The sequence below is a fragment of the Rhinopithecus roxellana genome, chromosome 17 (genome assembly GCF_007565055.1).
Source record: "Rhinopithecus roxellana isolate Shanxi Qingling chromosome 17, ASM756505v1, whole genome shotgun sequence".
Taxonomy (NCBI): domain Eukaryota; kingdom Metazoa; phylum Chordata; class Mammalia; order Primates; family Cercopithecidae; genus Rhinopithecus; species Rhinopithecus roxellana.
The window spans coordinates 102,415,872-102,428,580 of NC_044565.1; the positions used below are offsets into that span (position 1 = coordinate 102,415,872).

The following is a 12,709-nucleotide window of genomic DNA, read 5'->3' on the forward strand; positions in this document are numbered from 1 at the left end:
TTGCTGACCGGTGTGGTGGTTACTGAAGGCTGAGATGTGGTGGCAGTTTCTTAATATAAGACAACAATGAAGTCTGTTGCATCAGTGGACTCTCCTCTCACAAAAGGTTTCTCTGTAGCATGTGATGCTGTTTGGTAGCATTTTACATTCAGTAGAACTTTATTTAAAATTGAAGTCCATGTTATCCATTCCTGCTGCTGCTGCTTTATCAACAAAGTTTATGTAATATTTGATATCTTTTGTCATTTCCACAATGTTCATAGCATCTTCACCAGGAGTAGATTCCACCTCAAGAAGCCACTTTCTTTGCTTATCCCTAAGAAAGCAGCTCCTCATTATGTCAAACTTGATTGTGAGATTGCAGTAATTCAGTCACATCTTCAGGGTCCACTTCTAATTCTAGTTTTCTTGCTATTTCCACCACATGTGAAGTGGCTTTCTCCACCGAAGTATTGAATCCCTCAAAGTCATCCATGAGAGTTGAAATCAGCCCCCTCCAAACTCTGGTTAATGTTGACATTTTGCCCTCCTCCTATGAATTATGAATGTTATTAATAGCATCTAGAATGGTAAATCCTTTTCCAAAAATTTTCAACGTACTTTGCCCAGATCCTCAGAGAAATCACCATCTGTGGTAGCTATAGCCTTACAAAATGTATTTCTTAAAAAATAAGACTTGAAAGTCAAAATTACTCCATGACTCATGGTATACAGAATGGATGTTGTGTTAGTAGGCATGAAAACAGTATTAATCTTGTACACCTCCATCAGAGCTCTTGGATGACAGGTGCATTGTCAGTGAGCACTAATATTTTCTAAGGAATCTTTTCTTCTGAGCAGTAGGTTTCCATGGTGAGCTTAAAATATTCAGTAAGCCATGCTGTAAACATATGTGCCGTCATGCCAGCTTTGTCGTTTCATTGATAGAGCACAGGCAGAGTAGATCTAGCATAATTCTTAAGAACCCAGGGATTTTCAAAATGGCAAATGAGCCTTGACTTCAACTTAAAGTCACCAGCTGCATTCCCCTCTAATAAAATGAGTCAGTCTGTCTTTTGAATCTTTGAAGCCAGGCATTGACTTCTCCTCTCTAGCTATGAAAGTCCTAAATGAAATGGCATCTTCTTCCACGAGAAGGCTATTTTGTTTACATTGACAATCTGCTGTTTATTGTAGCCACCTTCATTATGATCTTAACCAGATCTTCTGGATAACTTGCTGCCGCTTCTATATCAGCAATTGCTGTTTCACCTTGTACTTTTATGTTAGGAAGATGGCTTCTTTCCTTAACCCTCACAAACCAGCCTTTGCTGTCTTCAAACTTTTCTTCTGCAGCTTCCTCACCTCTCTCAGCTTTCATGGAATTGAAGAGAGTTAGGACCTTGCTCAGGATTACACTTTGGCTTAAGGGAATGTTGTGGCTGGTTTAATCACTCAAATTTTCTCCATATCAGCAAAAAGTTGTTTTGCTTCCTTATCATTTTTGTGTTCACTGGAGTCACACTTTTAATTTCCTTCAAGAACTCTTCCTTTGCATTCACAACTTGGCTAACTGGCCCAAGAAGGCCACCTTTCAGCCTTTCTCGGCTTTCAACATGTCTTTTCAATAAGCTTAATTATTTTTAGCTTTTGATTTAAAGTAAGAGACATGCGACTCTTCCTTTTACTTGAACACTTAGAGGCCATTGTAGGGTTATTTGTTGGCCTAATTTCTTTTCTTTTTTTTTTTTTTTTATTATACTTTAAGTTCTAGGGTACATGTGCATAACGTGCAGGTTTGTTACATATGTATATTTGTGCCATGTTGGTGTGCTGCCCCCATCAACTTGTCAGCACCCATCAATTCATCATTTATATCATGTATAACTCCCCAGTGCAATCCCTCCCCCCTCCCCCCTCCCCATGATAGGCCCCAGTGTGTGATGTTCCCCTTCCCGAGTCCAAGTGATCTCATTGTTCAGTTCCCACCTATGAGTGAGAACATGTGGTGTTTGGTTTTCTCTTCTTGTGATAGTTTGCTAAGAATGATGGTTTCCAGCTGCATCCATGTCCCTACAAAGGACGCAAACTCATCCTTTTTTATGGCTGCATAGTATTCCATGGTGTATATGTGCCACATTTTCTTAATCCAGTCTGTCACAGATGGACATTTGGGTTGATTCCAAGTCTTTGCTATTGTGAATAGTGCCGCAATAAACATACATGTGCATGTGTCTTTGTAGTAGACTAATTTATAATCCTTTGGGTATATACCCAGTAGTGGGATGGCTGGGTCATATGGTACATCTAGTTCTAGATCCTTGAGGAATTGCCATACTGTTTTCCATAATGGTTGAACGAGTTTACAATCCCACCAACAGTGTAAAAGTGTTCCTATTTCTCCACATCCTCTCCAACAACTGTTGTTTCCTGACTTCTTAATGATTGCCATTCTGACTGGTGTGAGATGGTATCTCATTGTGGTTTTGATTTGCATTTCTCTGATGGCGAGTGATGATGAGCATTTTTTCATGTGTCTGTTGGCTGTATGAATGTCTTCTTTTGAGAAATGTCTGTTCATATCCTTTGCCCACTTTTTGATGGGGTTGTTTGTTTTTTTCTTGTATATTTGAGTTCTTTGTAGATTCTGGATATTAGCCCTTTGTCAGATGAGTAGGTTGCAAAAATTTTCTCCCATTCTGTAGGTTGCCTGTTCACTCTGATGGTAGTTTCTTTTGCTGTGCAAAAGCTCTTTAGTTTAATTAGATCCCATTTGTCAATTTTGGCTTTTGCTGCCGTTGCTTTTGGTGTTTTAGACATGAAGTCCTTGCCCATGCCTATGTCCTGAATGGTACTACCTAGAAAATCTAGATAGTACCATTCAGGACATAGGCATGTTGGCCTAATTTCAATACCATTTTATCTCAAGGAATAGGGAGGCCCCAGGAGAGGGAGAGAGGGGAATAGCCAGTTGGTGGAGCAGTTAGAACACACACATCATTTATTGATTAAGTTTGTTACCCTACAGGTGTGGTTCGTGATGTTCTAAAACAATTACAATAGTGATATCAAAGATCATTGGTCACAGATTACCATAACAAATATAATTTAATTTTGAAATATTGCTGAGAGTTACCAGAGTGTAACACAGTGACCAGAAGTGTGCCCATGCTGTTGGAAAAATGGCACCAATAGACTTGCCCAATTCAGGGTTGCCACAAATTTTCAATTTGTAAGAAATGCAGTGTCTGAGAAGCACAATAAAATGAAATGCAATACAATGAGGTATCCATATATTCTTAAATTCTTGACTTGGTTTACTGTTGTGGGGGCTTTTCTTGTTGTTTTTACTCAAAAGTATATAGGCAGTGTATACATGTTGAAAATCATTCTTACTGCATTACACATTTAAATGTTAGGCTAAAGAAATAATACTTGCTTTAGAGAAATTCAAGCATATCTCTGCTTTAAATCTGTAATTATGAATGTGGTTATTAGAGGAAAGCATTTCTCCTGTCACCTTCAATGCTTGCACTAACTAACCTTTTGTAATTGATTTCTTCAAATAATAAAGATGTATGTGAAGGCTTTGTAATCCCCATCTCTTCTGGGAGAGAAATAGATTGTATAACACCAGCTGAATGTTCTCTAACTTGCTTTGCAAGGAGCTATATGTCACTATATGTTAGATGTAGTAATAAAGGATATGAAAAAGACTTGAATGATCATGCGTTGAACTTGATGTTCACAGTAGATAAGTAGATCTTATGTCTGATTAGAGAAGTGGTACAAATCAGTGACTGGAGAATCTGAGAGTCTCTTGCAAGAGATGACTTTCGTTTCCAGACCTTGAACAGCTTAACATGGAAACAGGCATGGGATTTTCCTTGATGGTCTTAATATTTTCACTTAATGAATTTATATTTCATCCAACCTGTATGAGAAGGTGACACTGATCAGCTTCCATGTGTTTTGAAAATGGAATCAGTTCATGCAGAAAGACTCAACATAAATATGCTACTGGAGAGGGAGGTTGCCTTTAGAACTATTCGTAAGAGTTGTAATATCTTTTTTTCTAGCTAACTCTATCTTATAAATTAAAGATGTGAATTTTTATTGATATTTGGTAAAAAAATGACAATAAATGACGATCAAGTAAAATCGTGACACAGTTAAAGGAATGTTTGAAATTAACTCTAAAGTTTCTTGAGCATGGATTGTAATGGTCAAGAAAGGGATGTAATTAGAACTATGGTGTGTTAAGAGACAAGCAGTTGGGACAGAAGGAGATCACTTGCCAGGGCAATCTTGCAGTCATATTCAAGGCCACATGAGTATATTCATTAGCCAAGTAACTTGATCTCTAGTTGCATTAAGATATGATTCTGCTGGGTGCAGTAGCTCATGCCTGTAATCCCAACACTTTGGAAGGGTGAGGCAAGAGGATTGCTTGAGCCCAGGAATTCAAAGCTGCAGTGAACTGTGATGGCACCACTGCAGTCTATCCAGGGCAACAGAGTGAGACCCTATCTCTAAAAAGAAAGAAATTTAAAAAAGGAGGTAATTATATCATTTGTTCATTATTTGGGGGACCTAGTTCTAATAAGCATATTTGACATATAGAAATATCATATTTGTAATAATGCAGAATTATTTAAAACAAGATTTTGCTTGCTCTGTAAAGTATGAGGTATCCTATTATGCTTTACATAAAGAATGAATAGGTAATCATGTAAGTATAGGGAATAAACGTTTTATTTGTTTTTCTAAATCTATAATCCTGTCAAACTACTTGTGTTGAAGAATGCTTAGAAATTCTGATGACGTAATTCATCATGAAAGTTTGCATTTACTTTTTGTGTGGAGGGAAAAGAGAACTTTGAAACTTAGCTGAATTGTTGGCCTTTTTAGAGGGATGATGAGGAGGGACAGGATTAAGTACTTACATTATGAGGAACTAATGTAAGTAATTATTAGGTACTGCTTTTCACATTAAGTCATACTTGTTTTCTGATTCTGTTTTTTCAGTTTCCATAGCGAGGCGTGTACAAGATCCATTAGCTGAGCTAGTGAAAATTGAGCCGAAGCACATTGGAGTTGGAATGTATCAGGTAAAGCAATGTGGATCATTTAATTTATGAAATCCATCAATACAAGGAGCAGTACTCAAACCTGGCATAGTAATTAAGTGTCTATGGGAGTAGATTCCCATTTTCAAGGTTATACAGTTTGTGGGAAGTAGGAGTTTTAAGTCATCAGGGAAAGAGGGAATTATTTTTGTCATCGTTGTTCTGGTGTTAATGATTTTGATTAAGACTTAGAATTGACTGTGGTCAGATTTAAAGACTATGAAAACACTGGATGAAACTAATAACTAATTTGGAGAGAGAGCTGCTTCTTTTAACATCATTATAAAAGTGGAGGTGCTACGGGGACCTGTTGGCTCTTTGTGTAAACCGGTATGAACTATTGATCTTTACTGACCTTTCAAGGAAATGTTTTTGGTACCTTCTCTGTCTTGTTTTTTTCCTGTATTTCCCATTCCTACTTGATTATTATAGTTCGTTTTTGGTCGTTACCCAAAATAGTCTAAAACCATTCAGTTGATTAAGTTTCTTACCTTACATGGTTGCAGTTCGTGGCGTTCTAAAATAATTACAATAGTGATATCGTGCATTGATCTTGATGTTCACAGTAGTAAGTAGATCTTATGTGTGATTAGAGAAGTGGTAGGTAATAGTAGTACTCATTTTTGTTGTTACTGTATTTTTAATTCTTGAGGTTGTATGTGTTCATTGGACAATTCAAGACAGCACTAAACGTTGGCAGAGTGAATTTATGGTGATAGCAAAATGGTACGTGGGGCTTAAGTTGTCTCCAGAAGGTTTGGGTCAAATTGTTTTCCTCTTTGTCAAAAGCTGTTAATTGTGAAATAGAGTATTTCCTTCTGTATAATTTTTATGGGATTTGAATGATAGGTACTATACTACACTTTTTCTGAAGAAATATATCATATCATGGATTTTGTGACTACTGGATATGGAAGACACCTTAGAATTCGTGTAACCCTACCCTCCTCATTTGATAGAAAAAGAGTCTGTGTCCTGGAGTACATAAGACATTTACCCAAGATCACATGGTAGCAAAGCTTGGATTAACCTGTCATATTGAGATTCAACTGGGAATATTTCCGTTTTATAGCAAGCTGGACTAAGGCATTCAGACTTTTAACTGGACTTACTCATTTCAGAAAGATAGTTGGTAAAGGGACTGATCTAGCTACAAGTAGATAGAAATGACTGTTATCTAAAGAGTACAACTGGCTACATGCAGTGGCTCATGCCTGTAATCCCAGCACTTTGGGAGGCCAAGGCAGGTGGATCACTGGAGGTCAAGAGTTTGAAACCAGCCTAGCCAACAAGACGAAACTCCATCTCTACTAAAAATACAAAAATTAGCCAGGTATGGTGGCGTGTATCTGTAGTCCCAGCTACGTGGAAGGCTGAGGCAGGAGAATCACTTGAACCCAGGACGCAGAGGTTGCAGTGAGCCAAGATTGCGCCACAGGACTCTAGCCTGGGTGACAGAGCGAGACTCCATCTCAAAAAAGAAAAAGTACAACTATAACAGTTTTGTGATATAGGCATTATAATGAAGAGGAATTATATTCATTCAAGATAAAGTTATGGAGCATCTTGGCAAGGTAGTAGAATAAAGAGAAGATTCCAAATTTATGAAACCTGGGCAGGCTAATAAGCTACTGACTTCAAAGAGATCTTTAAATAAATAGTGGAGACTTAACCTCCAGATTGGGATTCAGAGATAACCTTTAATGTGAAAGACTTTGGAATTCATTTTAACAGCAGTGAGAAGTAATAGAAGAGTTTTAAGCAATGGGAGGTGACATAATCTGATTTATATTTTTAAACATTGGCTCTGGCTGATCTGGGAAGAGTGACTTAGGAAGAAGAGAAGCAATAGGAACAACTAGGAGGTTCTTGTACTGGCCCAGGTGACAAATAATAGTGCTTGGACAAAGTTAATAGCAGTAAAGATGGAAAGAAGTCAAGTCTATTTTGTCGGGTCTATGTGGTGATAAGTGAGGGAAAAGGAATTATGAAGAATTTGCTCCAAGGGTTCTGATATGTGGATGATGCTTGAATAGAGCAGGTTTGGTAGATTAAGATCAGTAATTCAGTTTTAGACATGTTAAGCTTGAGATGCCTGTAAGAAATTCAAGGAAAGATGTCAAATAGAAGTTGGATATACGAGTCTGAGATTTTAAAAAATAGCCGTATTAACATTGGACTACTCACTGTTCAGCAAATAATGAAACTAAGAACGTGATGAAGATGGTAGGCTGAATTAATGCTTTTCTTTAATTACACTACCATCATCAGCTGCATATTCACAACTCCTAATTCCATGCGTTGACAGAAAATGTGTACATGTGTACCTGTATAAATATATATTTATGTGAATAAATTGATAACAGCATGGGAAAACAAGAAAGAGTCCCTCCATTAGTGGATGGAAATCTCAGGAATTCCTTACAGATACTAAGCATGAGGAATCACACCCACGGAGAAATAAAACCTGGTGGAGTCACAGTTCAAAACATATACAGATCATTGTGTATCAGTGTGTTCTTCAGGTAGGTGCAGTTCCAGGTAGAGCCAAACTAGTCAGATTCAAATAGTAGGGACAGGGTCTGAAGTATTAGATAACGAGATACATATAGAGAAGCTAGGCCTGTAGTAACCTCCTCCCCCAATATACTCTGAATCCAAGCTAAAGCAATGACCTTAACATAGGCCAGAGAGGCTGGGAGATACCTCAAGAGACCTTCGATTGTCAGGAAGCTCAAGGAGCCTCATCCTGAGAAGACAGATTCCTGCCATGTACATGACACCTGGCATGATGTCCCACATTTCCCACATTATCACTGGAGGTGAGGAATAGTAAACAGAAACAGCATACACAGACAGACAGTTAGGGACTCTGAAACGATCTCACTACCAAGAATGATTAAACATTTGAGGAAAACCTATGGTAGACAAATGAGGCACCAAACTTAATAAACAAAAGGCAATACCCAGTGAGACAATGAATAGGTAACAGAGACTTTGAAATAAGTGAAAGTAAGATTCACAGAGAGAAAAGAGAGATTATTGCATTTATAAAGAACATATGTATTAAAATGAATTCAAACCTATCAAATATCTTAGAATTTAATAATGTAATTATCAGGATTAAAATGCATAATTGGACTAAATAGAGTGGACGCAATTAAAAGCAAATTAATGAATTGGAAGATTGAGTTCCTTCAGAATTCAGTTTTGAACTGAAAATGGTGGAAAGCATGAACAAAAGTCACATGATATAGAAGACATTCTAAACCTTCAGTGTTCATCTGATGTAAAATTGAAATAGTATGGAGTTATAATCACAGAAGTAATAGAAGGAAATTTTCCCAAACTGAAGACAGACAAGTCTTCTGAAAACACCTTATGAGTGCAGAAGTAAAGAATAACAAAAGGCCTACACTAAATGCCTGCTTATGAAATTTCAGAATACGTGATAAAGAGGAACTGACAGAGTATTCAGAGAGCAAACAAAGTTTATCTGCAAAGGAAAGAATGAGATTGACATCAGGCCTATTATTGATAAAAAATAAATGATAGAAGATAGAATACAGTAATTGTGAAGTTGTGGGAAAAAAACATTTTGAACTTATAATTCTAAATGAGGCAAACCATCATTCAGTGTGAGTGGAAAATAAAAACAATTTTGAACCTTCTCTGATTGTTTCACACCTTCTTTGAAAGAATTCATAGAAATACTCCCTTCCCAAAAGCAGGGGAGTGTCCAAAGAAGGGAAAGACATGACATGGGAAACATGTACACACAGTAAAATGTATAGTTGAGCCTGATAGTTTTAAAAATCTATAATGTTAATCTTTAAATATTTAAGTCTGGATCAGATCAGTTCAACATGAGAGAGTAGAAGAAAAAGAAATGATAAAAAGTATTAAGATTCTTTTTCAGGAAAAAGATTCAGATATAAATTAACTCTAGAATTTGATTAAAAATATAACCTGAAACATATGAAGAACAACCACAAATAAGATAGTTAATATAAATCATGAGAGTAAAATGTAAAAAGTTTATAATTTCATCCAAAGGTAGAGAAGAGAACATAAGAAAGTATAGGAAATAAACAACAAAATATAAGGAGATAGGAATAAGTAATAGGTATTTAAAAGTGAATGGGCTAACTTCTCCAATTAATAGGATTTCAGACTTTACAAAATAAAGCACAGCTTTAAGTTATATATGTGCAAGAGGCACTCCTAAAGAAGAAAACAGCCTTGATATTAAAGGTTTGGATTAAAATGTTCCACTTAAATGAAAAAGACAGCCATAGCAGTATTGACATTAGACAAAATAGAACTTAAGGCAAAATCATTAAATAGGAAAAAGAAAGATACTTCATATTAATAATAGTCTTCCAAGAAAATATAAGTGCCCTGAGCAATCTGTTACCTAACAGCATAGCTTCAAGAAATATGCATATTACCAACTTTTCTAAAAATTAAATGAGACAAATTCACTGTTTTTGCAGGAGTCTTAGTAGACCATACCATATTATTATATACATTTTAAAAACAGCTTGAAGCTAGGCATGGTGACACACACCTGGCCTCAGCTACTTAGGACGCTGAGGCAGGCGATCATTTGAGCCCAGGAGTTTAAGGCTATAGTGAGCAATGATCATGCCTGTGCATAACCACTGCACTCCAGCCTGGATGACATAGTGAGACACTCATCTCTTAAAAAGGCAAAGAAACCCAGCTTTATTGATACATGCATAATTGCACGTATACAATTCATTCATTTAAAATGTACAAGTCAATGATTTTTTTAGTATAGTCATAGAGTTGTGAAAATAGAACATTTTCATCACCCCAAAAAGAAACTCATTCATTAGCAGTCATTCTCCATTGTCCTTTCTTTGCCAGCCCTAGACAACACTAATCTATTTTCCTCTAGATACTTCATATACATGAAATCATACAATATGTGGGTTTTTATGATTGACTTCTTTCATCATAATGTTTTCAGAGGTGGTCTGCATTGCAGTGTGTATCAGTACTTCATTCTTTTTTTTATGGCTAAGTAGTATTCCATTGTGTGTATATGTGTGTGTGAGATATTTTGTTCATTCATCAGTTGTTAGACTTTTTGATTGTTTTTACCTTTCAACTATTATAAATAATGCTGCTGTGAACATTTTCGTTCAAGTTTTTATGTATGTTTTTCTTTCTCTTGGATGTATACCTCAGAGTGGATTTGCTGGGTCATTTATTAACACATAATTTTAAAGCCATGTCATGAATTAGGAAAATTATTTGCCACAAATATATATGTGATAACTACATATTTTATTATTAAGGTTTTGTTTTATTCTTTATTTATATACATTTGTAGTTGGTTTATATAAAACATTTACATGAAATATGTAAAGAGCCACTGCATACCATTTACTGTGGAAGATATACAAATTTCTCTCTATCAAAGAAACCCAAATTTTAAAAGCTGTTATTATTTCAACCTAACAATTAAGTAAAGTTGTAATAAGATGAAACAATCTGTGCAAGTCAGAAGGATACAGTGAGGTGAACATTTATATACACTGCTGGTAGAAGTCTAAATTACTGTTTCTAGCAAATAGTTAATACCTATTAAAATGCACTTGTAAAAATTCATTTCTTTTAGTTCTCCGTTTAGCTAGTTCTAAGACAATAAGAACTGCTGTTAAGATTCATACATAAGTTTGCTGTAATAGCAAAATATTAGAAGCAACTATAATAGCAAAATAGTTTTTAAAATTATGATATGAGTTGAAATATATAACTATTTAAAACAGGCTTTCAAGGAAGATTTAATAACGTGAGAAATTGCTCTTGACATAGTATTTTTAAATTTCAACAAAGTGGTTGATGGAGAATAAAAACAATTTGCCGGGTGCGGTGGCTCACGCCTGTAATCCCAGCATTTTGGGAGGCTGAGGCAGGTGGATCACGAGGTCAGGAAATCGAGACCATCCTGGCTAACACAGTGAAACCCCGTCTCTACTAAAAAATACAAAAAAAAATTTAGCCGGGCGTGGTGGCGGGGCTTGTAGTCCCAGCTACCCTGGAGGCTGAGGCAGGAGAATGGTGTGAACCCGGGAGGCGGAGCTTGCAGTGAGCAGAGATCCACTGCACTCCAGCCTGGGCGACAGAGCAAGACTCTGTCTCAAAAAGAAAAATAAATAAATAAATAAAGAAAACCAATTTGTGTTTTAAAAATGTAGGCATGCGTTTATATTGAAGAAAAAAAACTCAGCAGGTGACCGATACTTATTCTTTGGTTGATGTGATTTTTTTTTTTCACTTCCTGTTTTTCAGACTTCCTATAGTGAATATGTATTAGGAACAATTTGTTGTGAAATTTCCCTTACAACCAGAGTGGGACTGAATTTATTTTTAATCTGGACTTCTAAGTACTTTCAGTATAAACTTAATACTTATTTTCATTTTGATTTAAGATACGAGTAGATGGACAAACACTGCTGATTTAAAAAACGAAAGCTGTTCAAAGAGAGAATGTTAAATAGATGAAATAATAGAAGCTATAATATTATTTCAATGGAAACTAAAATACTTTTGGTTTAATAACAGCTAAAATGCTAAAGGCAGCGTTCCAATCCTTGTCTTAGAAAATGGGGAAAGGTGATTTTAAAAACACATGCCTGTCATTATTTCTGGAGAGAGAGGCAGCCAGTGTGGTCAAATGACAACATATCCCTAACTGAACCCTAAAGACTTTGCTGGAAAGTGGCTTGGTGTTACTCCCGAGAAAACACTCCAGAGTGAGAGCAGGATGATGCAGGGTTGGCTCTGTTGAGTTCTCTGGGACTTGGGGAATGGTGGTTTAGCTTGGCCTTGTCATATCCTGAAAGCACAACTTAAATACATTGGATTTACTTGATATTTTTTTCTTCTTTGGACTGTGTTTTAGATGTTTTCATGCTCATTAACACCTCCATTTGGTAATGAACACACACAGTAAAGTGGGAAAGACCCAAAACAGTGCTCTTTCCTCCTTTTGTGCCTCTCTGTTAGATCATTTGATGATGATAGAGAATGAAATGGTTGGCCAAAATAAGTTTTTGGAACTCTTATTGGATTCTATATCCAGCCATCTTTATTCTTCATTATTGTGGATAATGAATAGTTACTGTAAAAGGAAAATCATCTTCCCAGCGGAAATTTTTCACGGTAAAACCTCAAAGGTGGGAATTTGCATTTTCTTTCATTCCTGCTCTGTGGGATCAATTCTATGTAAAAACAAATCAAAAAAATAAAAAACAACTTAAACTGTTTTATGGTCAACATGTAGAGATTATTAAATGGAGTTTTAGTTTAGGTCTGAATAAAGTAAGGTTTCTCGTCTGTTCTACAGTGTTTGCTCAAATCTTTTAAAACATGTTAATTCCTTAATTATCATTGTATAGTGGGATACAGAAAAGAGTCTGTCCCATGCCCAGTCATCTAGGTGACTTTTGTCTGGATTTTTGCCCCATACACAAAAGCAGTATTTTGAAATAGAGAAAACACAAAGGTGAAACAGAGGAAATTGTTCTAAAACTGAGGCATTATTTACATAGCTGAATTCTCTGCCA

General features: G+C 36.1%; 1 protein-coding gene across 2 annotated transcripts in view; it reads left to right on the forward strand.

The window, feature by feature from the left end:
• The window catches only part of SRBD1 (S1 RNA binding domain 1), a 224,846-nt gene that overhangs the window by 130,805 nt on the left and 81,332 nt on the right, over nt 1–12,709 (forward strand). For both annotated transcript variants that reach the window (XM_030921713.1, XM_030921714.1), the window contains exon 16: nt 5,008–5,090. In XM_030921713.1, the coding sequence (XP_030777573.1) occupies nt 5,008–5,090 (83 nt within the window). The remainder of the gene's footprint in view (nt 1–5,007; nt 5,091–12,709) is intronic.